Source organism: Temnothorax nylanderi, unplaced genomic scaffold, assembly GCF_030848795.1.
Source record: "Temnothorax nylanderi isolate EJ_2023f unplaced genomic scaffold, tnyl_v1.0 TNYL_tig0262_pilon, whole genome shotgun sequence".
NCBI lineage: Eukaryota > Metazoa > Arthropoda > Insecta > Hymenoptera > Formicidae > Temnothorax > Temnothorax nylanderi.
In genome coordinates, this window is record NW_027249324.1 from 17,501 (window position 1) to 36,959 (window position 19,459).

At 37.7% G+C, this 19,459-nt stretch overlaps 2 protein-coding genes and 1 pseudogene across 2 annotated transcripts in view; all 3 read left to right on the forward strand.

The window, feature by feature from the left end:
- LOC139780106 (uncharacterized) overlaps positions 1-10,737 on the forward strand; it is a 10,955-nt gene extending 218 nt beyond the window's left edge. The window contains exons 1-2 of the mRNA XM_071718609.1: positions 1-2,248; positions 9,812-10,737. The exon at positions 1-2,248 is cut by the window's left edge and continues 218 nt beyond it. Of these exons, the coding sequence (XP_071574710.1) occupies positions 2,228-2,248; positions 9,812-10,579 (789 nt within the window). The 5' untranslated portion in view covers positions 1-2,227 and the 3' untranslated portion in view covers positions 10,580-10,737. The remainder of the gene's footprint in view (positions 2,249-9,811) is intronic.
- LOC139780105 (uncharacterized) lies at positions 4,977-9,422 on the forward strand. The gene is made up of 2 exons (XM_071718608.1): positions 4,977-7,668; positions 7,723-9,422. The coding sequence occupies exons 1-2, from the start codon at positions 4,986-4,988 to the stop codon at positions 8,838-8,840; spliced, it is 3,801 nt and encodes a 1,266-aa protein (XP_071574709.1). The 5' UTR covers positions 4,977-4,985; the 3' UTR covers positions 8,841-9,422.
- A 754-nt stretch (positions 10,738-11,491) lies between the features above and the next one.
- On the forward strand, positions 11,492-13,153 carry LOC139780099 (uncharacterized; annotated as a pseudogene).
- The last annotated feature ends 6,306 nt before the right edge of the window (positions 13,154-19,459 follow it).

The window sequence follows — 19,459 nt, forward strand, 5'->3', positions numbered from 1 at the left end:
TATTAACGTACAAAGCGACAGCGTAGCACAACGTGTCATAAAGTTAATAATTAAAATTAAAGATTTGTTATGTATCGCTTACAGCGTAAGGTTAGTATATAAGCTTTTATTTTGCAGTCAATCTACTTTACAGATTCTGAAGCGCTTTTTGTTGCATGTAAATAAATTAAGATAGAACTTTAGTGCAGTCTATTGAGCAAAGTGTCATATGGTGTATGTACATTTCTATTGTGTACGATAAAAAGATAAAGATAGCGATATTAGATAATTTTGAGATAGTTTATATAAAAAGTATAATACTTTTTATAAGTATTGCATTGTATATTTTATTGTTTCTTTTTTTTAGGAGTAATATTATAATATTATAATATTATGATGAGTATACATTATAAGTATACTGCATTCAGCAAGAGAATATCCACGGATCGGACGAAAACTCATCCATTTCGCGCAGATCTCCGCCCACAAAACGTCTATTTACAATCCTCAAGTTTATTCATAGCCAATAAAACAATCCAAGAGAACCTGGATTGTTTTATTGGCTATGAATAAACTTGAGTTGATCTTTATAAAAAATATAAGAGCTAATTAACTGTGAATCGGTCATATATTTGTATGCAAATGTTGCAGAGATATTTTTTTCAAAGATATAATGTAATATCAAATAATGATGTCTTGCAGATATTCTGTGAATATCTGAAAATTAGATATCTCAAATTTGACTTAATTAAAATTGTAGGCATAAAGGTATCTGGCTATATCTCAGATATATTTTGCTGTGTGGGACTTTGCCTGCCTATGCGCAGACCGTGGATATTCTCTCGCTGAACGGAGTATATACAGGGTGTCCCATTTTAATCAATCATTCCCAAAAACTTTTTTATTTGTGATTCTAGAAAAAAAATGCTTCAGATCAAAGTTGTTTGGTTTGAAGGGGCACATATGATTCCAATGTGAGTCGTGTCATACATGTCGGCATTTTCAAGAAATTTTAAAGGAAACTAATTTCTTATATGGAACTTAATTTTTTCCTTGAGATAAAAGTTGTAGATCTCGTCGAGACGTTTTCAAAACATTAGGTAAATATTGACAAAAAAGGGCCCAGCCCCGACGACCTTGACCTTGACATATGTTGTCAAGGTCATCCTCCTGAATGACCTTCAAAAGGTTTTACCCGTCGCTCGTTGTTTATTAAAAAGTTATTAACCAAAAAGTTTGAAAAATATATATAGCTATTTTAACCATTTAATTGAAATAACATATAAATGCATTAATAAAATGCACTAATAAAATAGAGAATAGTTGGTATATAGAGTGTTTAAAAATAAAATATTAATATGTTGAATTAATCATTTATTGAATATAATTTGCTCATTATTTAAAAAAAAACATCAATACGTTGATCAAACGTATATAGTCTTTAAACAAAAATTCGACAATATAATATTGATAATGATATCCCAGATAGCCAAGCGTTGCTTGGCATAAGAAAAGAAATAGTATTTGGCATAAGTTTCCCTTCAGTTGTCATCATATTGCTGTCACCGGACAACAAATTTCGTTTAGAGCAACTTAAAAGCATTATGCAGACAACGCCCAAGGAGTGCCAATGCGCGTATAACGTACTTTTAATGCGCGTACAATTGCATTAGCTCCAAAACCACATTAATTGTGTGTTAAAAATGTGCGCATTCAAATGCGTAATTAATGCAAATTGAGCATTTGGTTAAATAAATGACGGGTTTTATAAAATAATTAAATGAGTAGCTTTTGACTCATTATAAAACATTTAAATTTTTAAGTTTTTTTAATTTTGTATATTTTGCTATTTCACACACTTTGAGATATATTATAGTCATCAGGATTTCAGACTTGTGGACCTTAAATTGTTCTTACAAAAAAGTTGCAAGTCGATTGGCTATCGCATAACTTTTAACCAATCAACAAATGCAACGTTTCTGTAAAAGCAGAATTTTCGCATATGTTTCTCTTGCGAATGAATTCAAGAATCGAGGCTCGTATCACGCATGCGTCTTTTGTGTGTAGAAGGGAGAAACGCCGTCAGGCCGTCAGGCCGCGCGTTGTATGTCTAGCGGCATTGCGACAGAACGTTCATTAGTCGGCGGTTTATAGGTTATTGTTCATCGAACAGCTGGCCGCATTAACCTTCTCCCGAAGACAAGTGCCAAAAAGAAAGAAGAAGTTAAGCTCATTAATCAAAGCAGACATGAAGCCGGTTAAAAAAAAGGTTAAAATTTACAGTTAAACGGCCCATCCACGTACGAGTTTGGCTCGCAAGTATCCACGAGCTTGATTTGCGAGCCGGACTCGAACGTTTTTCACTACACATGAAAGGAAAATGTGCGAACTTGGCTCGTCTGAGGCCGAGTCCGGCTCGTGACATCCTACCCACGAACAAATAGAAACAGAGCCGAGTCGAACTTACGAGCCAAACTCGTACGTGACGTGAATGGGCTGCTTAAGTGTAATAACATATATTATATCGGTTAAATTTGGAAAAGTCATGTCTAAAGGAATTTAGTACAAAAAATGTTCATAACACGTTGTTATGATAAGTGCTGACCGTGAGTTTATAAAGGTTATATATGATATAAACTTTAAACGTCTTAAACGTATGCACGAAGTGTCAATATTTGTAAGACTTGAGACACAAGACACAAGAACATTGTTTTAAAATTATAATTATATCAGCTATTCTGCTTAGGCCCTAACCCGTTAGTATTTATGTTCAGGAGTGCGGTAGTCAAGCCCAGTGAGGTGGCAGCACCTCCTGGACGATCGTGCGGATCGTTTCGAATAGCGATGGCACGTGATGCTAGCATGCTCCGGCCTTCGCCTTGCCGATATCGCCGGCATTCCGGCAGTTACTCTCTTGCTTTCGTGAACAATGGCAGTCTAAATTCTAACGCTCGCGTAATCATTTATTCTGTCGGGCACTCAGTAAGGATAAACCTCATCTTTGAGGCCAATGGACCTCATTAAGATTGTTACGCGGATTAATTAAACTGAGGTCCAGTGTCTCGTTGGTTAATCTCGTGAAACGTCTCATTTTCTAAAGCCACGTGGCTGCTGATTGTAATCGGAACGATTCAACGGCCTCACGTTGTACTCTACGCAAGTAAATCAGTTTAGCACGGTACTCATCGTTATTGTATAAACCGCTCACGCTCAGTTAATTAGTACATAACGCAGTGTATATAGTGTATATAGTGATTTACGACTCTGTGAAAGAAATAAATCCTGAAACTCAGTGCCGATCTGTTCATTTCAATTACCCCGTTGTATGATCTACTCATTCGTGTGTTAGCATTCTATCAGCCAAGCTCATTCTCAAACATTTGGTCCTTCGAGCCGGATACAACGGGGATTGAAAGGAGTGAAAATTCAGTGACTCTCGGTTAATCGCGGTACGCAGTGTCGGTGCGCGCCGCCATTTCACGGTTCTCGAACGATCCTTCACGCTCAACATGTCAGAAAAAGATGTCAACAAACCCATGGATTCCGGACGTAGCACTCCGACACAAACACTCAAGGTACCATCACAAACTAAGACTAGTGAGCAAACAGAACCGTCAAGGACGTCTCAACGTACAAAATCCCCAGCTCGCCTTTCAGCAGAGCTCTACTTAAAATGCAGAACCCAGATGTGTCGAGTGGAATCAATTCGGAAGCTTGTGGAATCTATCCCTGATTCAGCAACGGAGACTTCTCTTGGAAGAGTGACGGCTCAAATTACTCAACTGGAGGAGCTGCACAAAGCGTTCCTCAAGGAACATACCTACTTTGAAGTAGCATGGCCGGAATCATTCTTGGACCATGAATACTTCAGCAACAATGTGCACTTTAACGAGACACTTCTGGTTTGTTCAGGCAGAGAGGCGCTGACGCAATTCAAGCATGAACTCACTGAACCACTCCTCACGCAAAATTTGACTACTCAATTGAATCGCCCTGCTCATCCGAGGCTGCCAGAAATCTCACTACCAAGTTTTGATGGCAGCTACACAGCGTGGCCACAATTCAAGGAGCTCTTTTCGTCCGTAATCATGGACAGTTCACGATTAACTAATGTCGAGAAGTTACATTATTTGAGATCGTCCTTGAAGGGCTCACCGGCCCAGCTCATACAAAATCTTTCGATGACAGGAGATTCATTAATGCCATCTTGGGAACTACTTATCGGGCGCTATGAAAATAAACGCCTTATAATACAAGCACATCTCGATCAGCTGTCCAGCATCAGAACGCCCGCTCACAAAAACGCGTCATCCCTGACGAAGCTCATCAGTACGGTGACCGAAGCAACCAATGCCTTACAGTCGTTAGGCATCTCAGAACAGCTGGGAAATTGTATGTTAGTGCATCACGTATCAAGATTCCTGGACAGTGACACAAGAGAAGCATGGGAAACCTCACTCGGTGCTTCTCAAGAATTTCCCAAGTTTGAGCTACTCATGGAGTTTCTCACTGCCAAGGCAAGGGCACTGGAAAGAGTGGAGGCCGCTAATGCTCAGTCAAAGCCAACTCAACGAAAGGCAACTGCTCACCACGCGTCCTCAAAACCAACCACGCCGTCCTCATCAGCCAATCAGTCCAAGCCGGCACCCTATGCTTGTGACATGTGCAACGCCAATCACTTCATAGTGACCTGTGAAAAGTTCCGGCAACTCACGCCTGCACAACGAAAGGGAATTGCAGAAACAAAACGCCTCTGCTATAATTGTCTTGGCAGACACAACGCTCGTGCATGCAGATCAACTCAAGGGTGCAAAACATGTTCTGCTCGACATCACACCATGCTTCACTCAACTTCATCGACACCGACACAGCCGACCACCTCACCCTCTCAGCAAGTAGCGGCTACTTCAACCTCATCACCCTCAACAACATGCTGAGGCGATGTTGCAATCGTCAACCAGGCAACTCAGTGCTCAAGGTCAACACACACCTTGCTAGCCACTGCAATGGCCCACGTTCGCTCAGCGGTGGCCACTCACACAGTCAGACTTCTCGTTGATTCAGGATCAGAACTCACGTTTGTTTCAGAAAGGCTCGTCACTCAGCTCTCACTCAAGCGACAACATTCGTCAGTTTCGATCACTGGAATTGGTGGCAACCAAACAACTCAAACCAAGGGAGTGGTTGACCTCAGTCTGCATTCAACTCACTCTCACGCAGCTGTCACCGTCCGTGCTCACATACTCAAGACACTGACAACGATTCTGCCAACATTTGAATCCCCTCAACAAGATTGGCCTCATCTTCAACATCTAAAACTGGCGGATCCGGAATTTCTCAAACCAAGAGAAATTGATCTTATCATTGGAGCTGACTCGTATGGACAAGTCATCAAACCTAACCTTAAGAAATGCACGTCAGACTCACCAGTTGCTCAATTATCCATATTTGGTTGGCTCGTTCTTGGCCCAGTTCGGTCCACAATCCCTACTCACACAAGGACGGCACATCATACCAAGGTACTCCAGCAGGACACCAACCTAGAAGAACTGTTAACGAAATTCTGGATACAGGAGGAGCCTCCAACGGTAACCACAGCTTCACTCACCACAGACGAACAGGAGTGCGAGACTCACTTCAGGACTACTCATTCACGGGACTCTACTGGTCGATACATCGTCCGCATTCCATTCAAGTTGTCAACTAGTATCTTAGGAAACTCATATGAGGCAGCACGTAGAAGTCTACAGGGAACTCTCAAAAGGTTCAAACGAGATAGTGAACTTCAGAAACTTTACACCCAGTTTATGCAAGAGTATGAACAACTCGATCACATGGCTAAAATCCCATCAAATACATCAAGAAGTTCAACTCATTATTATTTGCCTCATCATGGAGTACTCAAACCTGACAGTGAAACTACGAAGCTGAGAGTAGTGTTCAACGGGTCTTGTGCCACTTCTACGGGCTTCTCGCTAAATGACACCATGTACACCGGAGCAAACCTGTTGCTCAACATCTTTGATGTACTCATCTGGATCCGACAGCACCGATACCTATTTTCTACTGACATCACCAAGATGTACCGTCAAATCAAAGTGCATCCATCCGATTGGGATTTGCAACGCATCATCTGGATAGACGAGCTATACAACGAAGTACTGTACTACCTCACCACTGTCACCTATGGAACGAAAGCTGCCCCATTCCTTGCAGTGAGAACTCTTCTCCAACTGGCTAAGGATGAAGGCCACAGGTTTCCCCTCGCATTGCCGCCAATCGAGCGTGGGAGATGTGTGGACGACATGTTCGGTGGATCAGACACAATCAAACATCTCATCAAAATAGCTCATCAACTCAGAGATCTGTGTAATGCGGGCGGATTTCCTCTAGCAAAGTGGCACTCCAATCATCCTGAACTCCTAAAGGCAATCTCATCGAAAACAGTCGCTCACTCTTCAGTCTCACTTGACGATTGCAACACAAAACTACTCGGTCTCAAATGGTCGCCTCAGGAAGATACATTTTCTGTCTCAACCATGTTACCAGCTCACCAGGGTCAATTCACAAAACGCCTCATATTGTCTGAAGTGGCTCAGATATTTGATCCACTAGGTTTTCTCTCACCAGTAGTGATCAAAGCAAAGATGCTTCTTCAAGAACTTTGGCTTCACAAACTCAGCTGGGATGATCCACTACCATTCCAGGTCGTCTCACGTTGGCTCAACATCAGAAAGGATCTCACCAGCCTGGCCAGGCTCTCAATTCCTCGTTGGTTCAACACAACCAGCAGCTCAATAGTGGACCTTCATGGCTTTTCTGATGCATCTCAATTCGCCATGGCTGCCGTGATTTACTTGACGGCATACACACCATCCACAGGTACTCAATCGACATTTATCTGCTCAAAAACAAAGGTCGCGCCGCTGAAGCGACTAACCATCCCGAGGTTAGAGCTCACGGCAGCTCTCATATTGGCAAAACTCATGAAGCATGTCCTAGCCACACTCACAATGGACATCAGGGACAAATACCTGTGGACAGATTCTCAAGCAACGCTCGCGTGGATCAAAACTCATGCGTCTCGCTGGAAAGACTACGTACGCAACAGGGTGTCTCAAATTCAGGAACTCACTGAGGGAGCTCATTGGAAATACGTGCCAAGCGCAGCCAATCCAGCTGACTGTGCTTCAAGAGGCGTCACAATGGCTCAACTTGAAACCCATGCACTTTGGTGGACGGGACCACCTTGGATCTTAGCCTCTGAAACCTCATGGCCCACCCAACCTACTCAATTCGACGGGCAATGCACATTCGAGTCTCGTCCAGGAACCTCGCTTTTCACGACTCAATCAGCTCAAGAATATCATTGGGATCTCATCTATAGGTACTCAACCCTCAATAAATTACTCAGAATCACAGCTCTTTGTTTCAGATTTTGCTCACGGTTACAACGCAAGCTCAACTCATCACCAGCTAGTCTCATTACCCTGGCTGACATGGAAAGGGCACGAACTTTCTGGATCAATGCCACTCAAGCTGCCTTTTTCACTCACGAACTCAAGGTGTTACATTCCAACTCTCTGTTGCCAACATCTCACCCATTTAGTCGCCTCACAGCGTTCATCGACAATCAGGGCACTATTAGAGTGGGTGGTCGTCTCAATAACGCTGCACTCACGTACGAAGGTAAACACCAAGCAATTTTGCCTCGTGATTCAAAGTTATCTGAACTCATTATAGATCAAGCGCACAGATCTACCATGCATGGAGGCACTCAGCTCACGTTGGCTCATATCAGACAACTTTACTGGATAGTTGGTGGACGAGCTCCTGTCAAATCCCACATCTTGCGGTGTGTGGTGTGTGCTCGGCAAAGGGGGATCCGTGCTCATCAATTGATGGGCCAACTACCTCTGACCCGAGTCACACCCTCACGTGCATTCGCTCACACTGGACTTGATTATGCAGGGCCAATCATCCTTAAGACTACCAAGGGAAGAGGAGCAAAAACCTACAAAGCATGGATTTGTGTCTTTGTGTGTCTCACTACATCAGCCGTACATCTAGAGGTCGTCTCCGATTACTCAACGGAAGGGTTCATCTCAACGTATAGACGATTCACTTCGAGAAGGGGAGTGCCTGCCTCCTTGACCTCAGACTGCGGAACAAACTTTATTGGAGCCGACAGGGAGCTTCGGAAGTTATTCACTCAACAGACTCAAGAAAATCAACTCATCACGGCAATGCTCACAGAAAATAGAACTCAGTGGAGTTTCAACCCACCTGCTGCCCCGCATATGGGAGGAAAGTGGGAAGCTGCAGTGAAATCCATTAAATTCCATATAAGGCGCACTGTGGGTGAAACGCGGCTCACCTTTGAGGAGTCAATGACGCTGCTCACGCAAATCGAGGCTATACTCAACTCAAGACCTCTGGAGCCTCTCAGCGACGACCCGGAAGATATCTCAGCCCTCACACCAGGACATTTTCTCATTGGAACAGCCCTCACTGCCATACCAGAACCTTCACTTATTGATCTCTCTACTTCTAGGTTGTCAAGATGGCAATTCATTCAACAGAAGGTTCAGCAATTTTGGTCTCAATGGTCAGCTCACTACCTACAACGACAGCAGGCAATCTCAAAATGGCATCATCCTTCAAATCTCATTAAGCCAGGCTCATTAGTCTTGCTCACCGATGAGAGATTTCCTCCCTGCAAGTGGCCTCTTGCCCGTGTCCTAACATTAATGCCGGGCAAGGATGGCCTTACCAGGGTGGTACAGCTGAAAACCGCTACCACTACACTCACCAGGCCCATCACCAAGCTTGCTGTGCTGCCAGTGTATCATCCTGAGTAACTTATTAAAGATCACTCAAGGGACATCATCAACTTGGTTGCTGATGGCGGGCAGAAATGTTCAGGAGTGCGGTAGTCAAGCCCAGTGAGGTGGCAGCACCTCCTGGACGATCGTGCGGATCGTTTCGAATAGCGATGGCACGTGATGCTAGCATGCTCCGGCCTTCGCCTTGCCGATATCGCCGGCATTCCGGCAGTTACTCTCTTGCTTTCGTGAACAATGGCAGTCTAAATTCTAACGCTCGCGTAATCATTTATTCTGTCGGGCACTCAGTAAGGATAAACCTCATCTTTGAGGCCAATGGACCTCATTAAGATTGTTACGCGGATTAATTAAACTGAGGTCCAGTGTCTCGTTGGTTAATCTCGTGAAACGTCTCATTTTCTAAAGCCACGTGGCTGCTGATTGTAATCGGAACGATTCAACGGCCTCACGTTGTACTCTACGCAAGTAAATCAGTTTAGCACGGTACTCATCGTTATTGTATAAACCGCTCACGCTCAGTTAATTAGTACATAACGCAGTGTATATAGTGTATATAGTGATTTACGACTCTGTGAAAGAAATAAATCCTGAAACTCAGTGCCGATCTGTTCATTTCAATTACCCCGTTGTATGATCTACTCATTCGTGTGTTAGCATTCTATCAGCCAAGCTCATTCTCAAACAATTTAAGATTTCGTAATTTAATGCGTTACAAACGTTCTTGTGCGAAGACCCTAATGGTAACGAAATAGAACATATTGTTTCAAGTTTAATCGATGATTTTTCTCGATTCACAATTGTATTTTCTGTTCCCTCTCTTCGAAAGAGATAGGCTGTTATTTCGTTTTGCGGAGTTATAGTTGTAAGACATAAACATTATTTGCTCATAACATGTCACAACAGAAAAATTTTACATGTAACAGTATCAAAATTTGTTGAAGTACATCTGGTAAGTTTCCTAATTTCAAGAATGACCTCATTTTCAGTACAAACCAGGATCTATAAAGAAGCGAGCTCTTAGAGCAGTCAAAAAACAAGTGGATAGGTTGTTTGCAATGGATCACAATATAATTGAAGATGCTGAAGATGTGCTGATACACGATAGTGATGATGCTGGCTTATCAGTCAATCAAATTGATGATTTTGATATTAATGATAGCATCAATCATGACATTGATGATAATGACAATGATGGTTTCCATAGTTCAAGTAAAGATTCAGAGAATGAGAATGAAGGTGATGGTGGTCATTGTAGTAATACTAGTAATAATGAATTCAGTAACGATGACAGTCAAGAAAATTTGCCACTTGGTATGTTGTTGGCTCAGTGGAGTGTTAAGCATCAAATAACGTTGAAAGCGACCTCTGATCTGTTGAGTATATTAAGACAATATCACCTAGAGCTACCAAAAACAGCAGAGACACTTCGTATGACAAGTAAGCGCAAAGTACACGTGAAAGAGCTTACAAACGGTCAATATGTTCACCTAGGTTTTTTGAAAGAGATGAGAAAACTGAAGAAAGATAGAGTAGTGAATAGTACTAAACTTCTGTTTGATTTTAATTTTGATGGTATTTCTATTTATAAGAGTGCCCGTTCTGAATGTTGGCCTATAACAGCCAGATGTGTACAGTTTAATACTAAGCCTTTTCCTGTTGGAATTTTCTATGGAACTAGCAAGCCTAACCTAAGTCGTCTACAGACGATTCCGAGTCTCGACATCGAACTCGCGAAACTCATGTTCGACCGTTAGACGCCGTGCCGTCGTAAGCGGTGAGATCCCGACGACGCACAGTGTGATATTTCGACAATCTAGGGGGACTTAATTCTTATTCCGAAAATAATGCGTCTTTTTAAACAATATATTGAGGAAAAATCTTTCTAATGACATTTAACCCTCAAACACGGCATTTCTTAGGCTACTCATTAGCATGGCACATGAGTTAGCGAAGTTAGCGTAATCCAGAGTTTTCTTGTGTTAGTATCTAATGCACCAATTTTTCTTTTTCTTTTATTTTAGTAGTAATTTTTGCAAAACTCTTGCAAAATATAAGCAAATGTAGCATCAAATCTTGCTGTTGATTGTCTATGTTCAGCCCAAATATCGAAAATGGTCTAGCGCAAAACTGTGAAAATTCATTCTATAATTGAGGAGAAATGTAAAAATCGCAAACGATCGCAATAAATTTTCAAATTTCTAGATACCTTATATATAAGTCCTATTTTAATATAAATTTAATAAAAGTCCTATATAATACCGTATAACAAACATAAAAATTAAAGGAATTTAAAAGTGAAAGAATTTTTATGTTATATGGTATTATATGGGACATTTATTAAATTTATATTAAAATAGGACTTATAAGGTATCTAGAAATTTGAAAATTTATTGCGATCGTTTGCGATTTTTATATTTCTTCTCAATTATAGAATGAATTTTCACAGTTTTGCGCTAGACCATTTTCGATATTTGAGCTGAACATAGACAATCAACAGCAAGATTTGATGCTACATTTGCTTATATTTTGCAAGAGTTTTGCAAAAGTTACTACTGAAATAAAAGAAAAAAAAATTGGTGCATTAGATACTAACACAAGAAAACTCTGGATTACGCTAACTTCGCTAACTCATGTGCCATGCTAATGAGTAGCCTAAGCAATGCCGTGTTTGAGGGTTAAATGTCATTATAAAGATTTTTCCTCAATATATTGTTTAAAAAGACGCATTATTTTCGGAATAGGATTTAAGTCCCCCTAGATTGTCGAAATATCACACTGTGCGACGGGCAGAGGCGCCGTACAGCAAACCGGGCTCGTGCGACGACCGGCCCGCAAGGACCGGCCGCCTAGTGGTGTGCATGGGGGGGAAACTTCTATATGAAAAAGTAAACCGTGTTAGTTCATGTTAGTATATTCGTCCAGATGGCGGCTATGTCGTTTCTGTGACGTCACATTAGGAAATATGGCTGAATAATCACACGAGCATGTCGAGCAGCGAGCATAGTATTTCGTGCACACGAGTATTATATCATCTGTGCACACGAGTAGTTTCTTTGCACGATTATTGACACGTCTTCCCGAATCGGCGATTTGGTTCAGGCATCGAGAGGGACTCGGTGGGCCTGGACAGTATCTTGTCTATGAAGCAGCCCATATATAGATACGTGAAGAACAAGCATTATCACGGTTATTTTTCTCCGATGCCGAAGAAATCGAGTCAATATAGAATACACTGACGTATACAGGTATGAATACATTGCGATTATTTTACCATAGCGGTTTTTAAATCGCTCGTATATTATTGTACTTAATATTACTTTTACATGGACATACGTTTTATATTCAAGAAAGAAAAAGTATTTTATTCAAGTTTATTGTTGCGTGACTGGATGCTGCCTCAAAATTGATGCACAATAAATCTAATAATATGACAAAAGTTGAATGGATTTGCATCGTACCAGGCTGTAAATCAAATTCAAGAGTCCCTGGTCATTTTTTCCCCAAAATATCACGTTATTATATAAATGGAAAGAAGCTATTAATAATAATATTATTTCAAAAATTTCATCAGAGGAATTAAGAAAATACAGAGTATGTCATTTACATTTCTTGCCTGATGATTACATCTATACTCAGAATCGGCGAAGATTGAAACATAACGCTGTGCCCAGTGTAAATATATATAATAGTATAGAAACAAATATAGTAGAAACACATGATACAAATATAACTGAACTGCATTCACAATTTGAAACGGGTGTTTCTGACTTATTAAATGAACAATGTGGAACAAGTACACAAACAAATACACAAACTGATAATGAGTTACAATCTAATATTATCAGTTATACAAATGAAATCTCTACAAGTAATACAGAATGTGTAGAAACAAATGCGTCACAAAATATTCCAAATAACTCAATAAATGAAGTAATTGATCGTCCCAGCACACCAAAAACATCAAGAAGTATACTTGCTTCTGTTACAAGGCAATCCCAATTAACACCAAAAGCACGAAAAATATACAGAAGAGCTGTAATGTTAGCAAAAGAAAGAAACCAGATGAAAGCACAAGTTGTACGTTATAAACAACGCCTAAAAGATGCAAAAAATTTTGCAAATGCACAATTTTGTAAAAAGTTTAATACTTTAACTCCAACTCAAAAATTATTTTTTAATATGCAACTAAAGAATATAAAGTATTCTCCTAAGGTAGATTATAAAAAACTTTTTAATGAATTAAAATCTTCATTACAATCAACGTGTCCAGAACGAAGTTCAATATATTTGAAAAATATATGCTTTAAATTACAATAACTTTATTTCTATTTACAGACAATGATTATATTTTTTGTAAAATAAAATTATTGAAAAATCATTTGTAGATAACATTATAGATAACTATTTTTTATTACTTTTTGAATGTTTTATATACAAGAATCAAGTATTATAAATGTAAGAATCATGTATACAAACTAAAAAACTTATTATTATCATGTACAATTAAAATAATGTCCTATATATGTTGATTGTAATGCTAAAAATACTTTTGTATTGCAACAATACAAAAGTAGTATCTATCTTTTTTGAAAAATGCTACACATAAATAATATATATAATGTTGTTTATACAATATTGTTGTATAAATACATTATACATATCATGAATAAAATAATTATTTTATTTTATATTTAATATTTTCCACATATAGGGAAGAAGATTCACGCTCGATGAAAAAATTTTAGCATTATCACTATATAAACAATCTGGTTCTTGTTACAAGCTACTATCAAAATTATTTATACTGCCAAGTCCTAAAACTCTCAAATGTTTGTTACAAACAATCTCATTACAACCAGGAATTAACAAATTTATTTTTGAGCATCTGCAGCAGCATATGGCACAAATAAATAACGATCATGACAAATTATGCGTGTTAATGTGGGATGAGATGTCATTAGAAGCCAATTTGCAATACAATCAGTTAAATGATAAAATCATTGGTTTCGAAGATTGGGGACATAGACGTACATCTCTTATAGCAGATCATGTATTGGTATTTATGATACGAGGAATTTTGAAAAGTTGGAAAATTCCATTGTATTATGGCTTTTGTAAAAGTCAAACCAAATCTGCACAATTGTTGAGATGTATAAAAAAAATCATAAAAGAATTAACTAAAGCTGGCTTGATAATTATTGTAACTGTATGTGACCAAGGAGGGCCGAACATGACATGTATTAACAGTCTTCTTCAGGATTCAAAACGCGAATGTATAAGAACAGGTCAGGAATATCGTAAGTATAAAACAAGTAAAACGTGTGCAAGTAGAAACTTGCACATTGCTTCCTCATAGTTTTAAAGTGTGCAAGTGGAAACTTGTCTTCGCTCACAAAGCTCCTCTATGAGGAAGCTTGTATTTTATTCAATGTATAATTATTAGTATTTATTTGTTTTGGCTTCCTCATAGAGGAAGCTTTGTGAGCGAACTTGACTGTTTTTTTTAACAGAAATTTTAAAGAATTATTGATTAATTAATCAAATTTTTTTAAAAATGTCCGTGGTTGCTCTAACTTCTGCAAATATTGAGATATCGGGCTGTTTTTTTTTTAATCGATAAAGTATCGTTTAAAGAAGGTTGGTATTGAATTTGGCAATTTGGCCCTAAAAATTTTTTTAGAAAAATTAAAAAAAATTTTATTATTAACAATTTTTATTAATTCTATTATATTCTTCAGTCTTTTCTACCCCTATTTCATATATAATTCGTTAAGATTTGATTGATCAGTTCTGGAGTTATAGAAATTTCTGTCAATTTGGCACAGACATACATACACACATACCGACATTTTTTTTAATGCAATATTTCGACGTTTTAAAACACTCTGAACATATTGACATTAAAAACTCAAAAAACAATCTTTTCTTTGGTTTCTTCTACCCCTATTTTATATAATGCTTTTAAATTTGGTTGATTAGAGCCAACTTTATACGCAATCAAAGGTTCATATACGAATTTACGAAAACAAACCTTCCTCTATGAGGAAGCAATACATAAAATAATTTAAAAAACATAATTAAAATACATAAAACAATTTTTTATTCCATATTTCAGAAGATATTATTCAACTTTTTGGGCAAAACATTGTACCTATTTTTGATCCACCACATCTTTTAAAAGGAATCCGTAACAATTTATTATTTAAAAATTTGGAACTTGATACCACCATATTGAAAGAAAACGAACGACAGTTTGCGTCATGGGACATTATTGAAATGGCATATAAAATGGATATGTATACAAATACGTTAAATCGCCAAGTACCAAAATTGACGGACCAACATGTCATTAAATAAAAAATAAAAAAAATGAAAGTAAAATGTGCTGCTCAAGTTTGCAGTGCAAGATTATCAGGATATCTAGAATATAATAGCAAAATTAAAGGTAATTTAATCAATCTTATTATCACTTTTTTAAATTTACTAATTTGCATATAATAAATAATTGTAACAATAACAAATAAATATAAATTGTATATAATCTAATTGCATGTAATTTATTCATTTTTTAGGAGGCTTTATTGAATCACAGATTGGTCAGTTACAAATACCAAACAAGGCAGGATATGACACAGCAGTGGCATTGGATCTTTTTAATAAAATTTTCGATTCCGTTAACGCACATACCTTGCATCCACAAACTCCTCTACGCGTAGCAGTAACGAAAAATAGTAAGCATCATAACTTTTGGCCATATGCCATTAAACGATTATCTAATATGCGATATGTCGATCCGAAAACTAAACGACCAGTTAAATGTGTACCATCGTTAAAAAATTGGATATTTACTTTGCGTGGTTTTAAAAAAATATGGAAAATTATTGAAAGTAAAGGAATAAGATTTTTAAAAACAAGAAATATCAATCAGGATCCCTTAGAAAATTTTTTTGGTTTAATTCGTAGTCATGGACGCAGAAATATAAATCCGTCGTGCAGTCAATTTTGCGGGTCATACAAAACATTATTAATTAATAATTTTACTGCAAGAAGATTTGTGGGATCCAATTGCGAAAACATAAATGACGGCGATTTATTATTTACTTTAAAACAGTTTGTAAAAAATGCTACTTGTGCAACTAATATTACAGAACAAACGGTAGAAGAAGATTTTTTAACAGAATCATCTCAAGTTAAAAATATAGAAAATATGCATAAAGGATATCCAGTACAAGAAAGCAATAGATCATACGTTGCTGGCTGGGTTGTAAAAAAAAGTTTTGTCAAGAATTTTATTCTTTATTCTTTACAGTTTTTAGATAATTAAATCGAGTCGATTTAATTCCGAAAGTTTTTAATTCTTTATTAAAGAAAAACCGTAGTTTATGTGCTTTTTAATATATTATTGAAGCTCTGTTCCAGACTATAAGTCTAGGCGTTGGATCGCAAGGCTTTTAATTCTTGATATTGTATATTGTCGATCCTATTTCTCTTATTATTATTTATTCACGTCGCCTGAGTAAAACGTTCCAACTATTATCACCGGTTATTGCGATAAACATTACCACATGCCTCGGTGGTCGAATTGGTACGACGCCCTACACGGAATGAGGGAGGTTCCAGGTTCGAACCCTGGCTGAGGTAATTTTTTTCGCAATAAAATTCTTTACAGTTTTAGATAATTAAATCGAGTCGATTTAATTCCGGGGAGGGAAGGGTTTTTAATTCTAACAATAACTGTGTTTTAAAGTCCGACATTAATCGGCGCGCAGTTTGTTGGAAAAATTATATGTATATATATAGTATATATATATACAGAAACTAACATAAGGCCGTCAAAGAACTAGGCTTGGATCGCAAGGCTTTTAATTCTTGATATTGTATATTGTCGATCCTATTTCTCTTATTATTATTTATTCACGTCGCCTGAGTAAAACGTTCCAAACTATTATCACCGGTTATTGCGATAAACATTACCACATGCCTCGGTGGTCGAATTGGTACGACGCCCTACACGGAATGAGGGAGGTTCCAGGTTCGAACCCTGGCTGAGGTAATTTTTTTCGCAATAAAATTCTTTACAGTTTTTAGATAATTAAATCGAGTCGATTTAATTCCGGGGAGGGAAGGGTTTTTAATTCTAACAATAACTGTGTTTTAAAGTCCGACATTAATCGGCGCGCAGTTTGTTGGAAAAATTATATGTATATATATAGTATATATATATACAGAAACTAACATAAGGCCGTCAAAGAACTAGGCTTGGATCGCAAGGCTTTTAATTCTTGATATTGTATATTGTCGATCCTATTTCTCTTATTATTATTTATTCACGTCGCCTGAGTAAAACGTTCCAAACTATTATCACCGGTTATTGCGATAAACATTACCACATGCCTCGGTGGTCGAATTGGTACGACGCCCTACACGGAATGAGGGAGGTTCCAGGTTCGAACCCTGGCTGAGGTAATTTTTTTCGCAATAAAATTCTTTACAGTTTTTAGATAATTAAATCGAGTCGATTTAATTCCGGGGAGGGAAGGGTTTTTAATTCTAACAATAACTGTGTTTTAAAGTCCGACATTAATCGGCGCGCAGTTTGTTGGAAAAATTATATGTATATATATAGTATATATATATACAGAAACTAACATAAGGCCGTCAAAGAACTAGGCTTGGATCGCAAGGCTTTTAATTCTTGATATTGTATATTGTCGATCCTATTTCTCTTATTATTATACTGATTATACTTTATTAGTCTATATATAAATATATGTATATATATATATATATATATATAGAAGTCGGCCATATTGAATATTAGTTCGCTCATGTATATTCGCCCAGGTGGCGCTTAAAACACTGTTTTAAAGCAAAATACAGGAGTTGGTTATCTATTTTATTATATCATCTGTGGTGGTGTGTCACATTGTTTTGAGCCTTTCGACTCACGAGACTCCTAGAGATATCATTGCCACCTTTGACTAGAGAGGATACGGCCTTAATGAACTTAAAGAAGTGCAACAGACTGGCATTGATTTGAATGGAATGCATTTTACTGTAAAGTTTAGATTTATTTGTGATGCTCCTGCTCGTGCATATCTGAAATGTATTAAAGAACATAATTCTCTTTATGGTTGTGAGAAGTGTGAACAAGAAGGGAGAAGTGACGACTATCATACAATTTACAGTACTTCATGTGGCACACTTAGAACTGATGAATCATTCCATAATAAACGTGATAGTGACCATCATAATTGTAATTCTCCTTTAGACGTTGAGTTAGGAGTTGGATGTATTACAGCTTTTCCCTTGGATCCAATGCATTTGATTGACCTTGGAGTAGTCAGAAGACTTTTAAAATTTCTTATGTCAAAGGGTAAAGTAACTACAAGGCTTAGTGGTGCAAGCATTTTGCTATTGAATAATCTCATAGACAATGTGTCATCTTGTTTACCTACTGAATTTGTGAGAAAAGTTAGATCTTTAAAATTTTTTGCCAAATGGAAAGCTACTGAATGCCGTCAGCTTCTCTTATATATTGGTCCAGTTGTATTCCGTTCTATTCTAAATACTAATGTGTATAAATGTTTTCTGCTATTACATTGTGGTATTTTCATAATGTGCAATAAGGAACTTATCCAATTATTTCTACATGACGCAGAAATATTTTTGCAACATTTTGTATCTTACAGTGCTGAAATTTTTGGACATAAATTTGTTTCCTATAATATTCATAATCTCCTGCATTTGGCTTGTAAAGTTTGGCAGCATGGTCCTCTATCGTCATTTAGTGCTTACCCCTTTGAAAATAAACTTGGGTAAATAAAAAAGCTCGTGATGTCCACTAACCGTCCTCTACAGCAAATTAGCAAGAGACTTTCAGAGCACCAAAAAATTGGAAAGTCCTGTAGCAAATCAGTAGTTCGAGGTTTGCTTCAAGAACATCACGGAGGTCCCACAGCCAATTTAGAAAATGTGAAGAGTCAGTTTCATGTTTATAAAAGTGAAGTTTTTATTCTGAAAGACAAGAAACCAGACAATTGTGTACGCCTTCGAAATGGATATCATGGTCTAATTTGTAATATTCTTCTCTGTGATGATAATGATGATATCAAGATAGTGGTACAAATATTTCAGTCATATGGTGATCTATATTCTTATCCAATTGAGTCGGCTAAACTTGAAATGTATGAGGTCTGGGATCTGTCAGAACATATGGAGGTTTACATGTTATCAGATGTACGGTACAAGTGTGTATTTCTACCAAATCAGATCAGAAGTGTAGTATTTCCTCTTCTTCATCTATTCTAGGTATTGAAAGCTAATTTAATAGTAACATTTCTTTTTAGTTATTGCTTTTTGTTTTGATTGAACGTAATATGTTAAAATATCTTTTCAATATTTCTTACTCCATTAAAATCTCCATTAAGATCTCCTAATCTATATTATTTTGTATATTTTGTTGCAGCAAATGTTTTGTGTCGTGGATTTCCTCATGTGGTTTGATGAAGATGATAAGAATACTGGTGTAGAGCCCATGAGAGAGACTGCTATAGTATCGGAAAGTTGGCTGACTCCACAGAAAGGGAGGAGTCACTGGCCACCCCATTTTAAAAAGACCATGCTGAAAATGC

Bases quoted from the DNA above. Each gene is read 5' to 3' on its own strand.
- LOC139780105 (XM_071718608.1), top strand. From the start codon at position 4,986: ATGGCCCACGTTCGCTCAGCGGTGGCCACTCACACAGTCAGACTTCTC. The intron at 7,669-7,722 runs GTAAACACCAAG...AACTCATTATAG, and splicing joins CGCTGCACTCACGTACGAAG to ATCAAGCGCACAGATCTACC.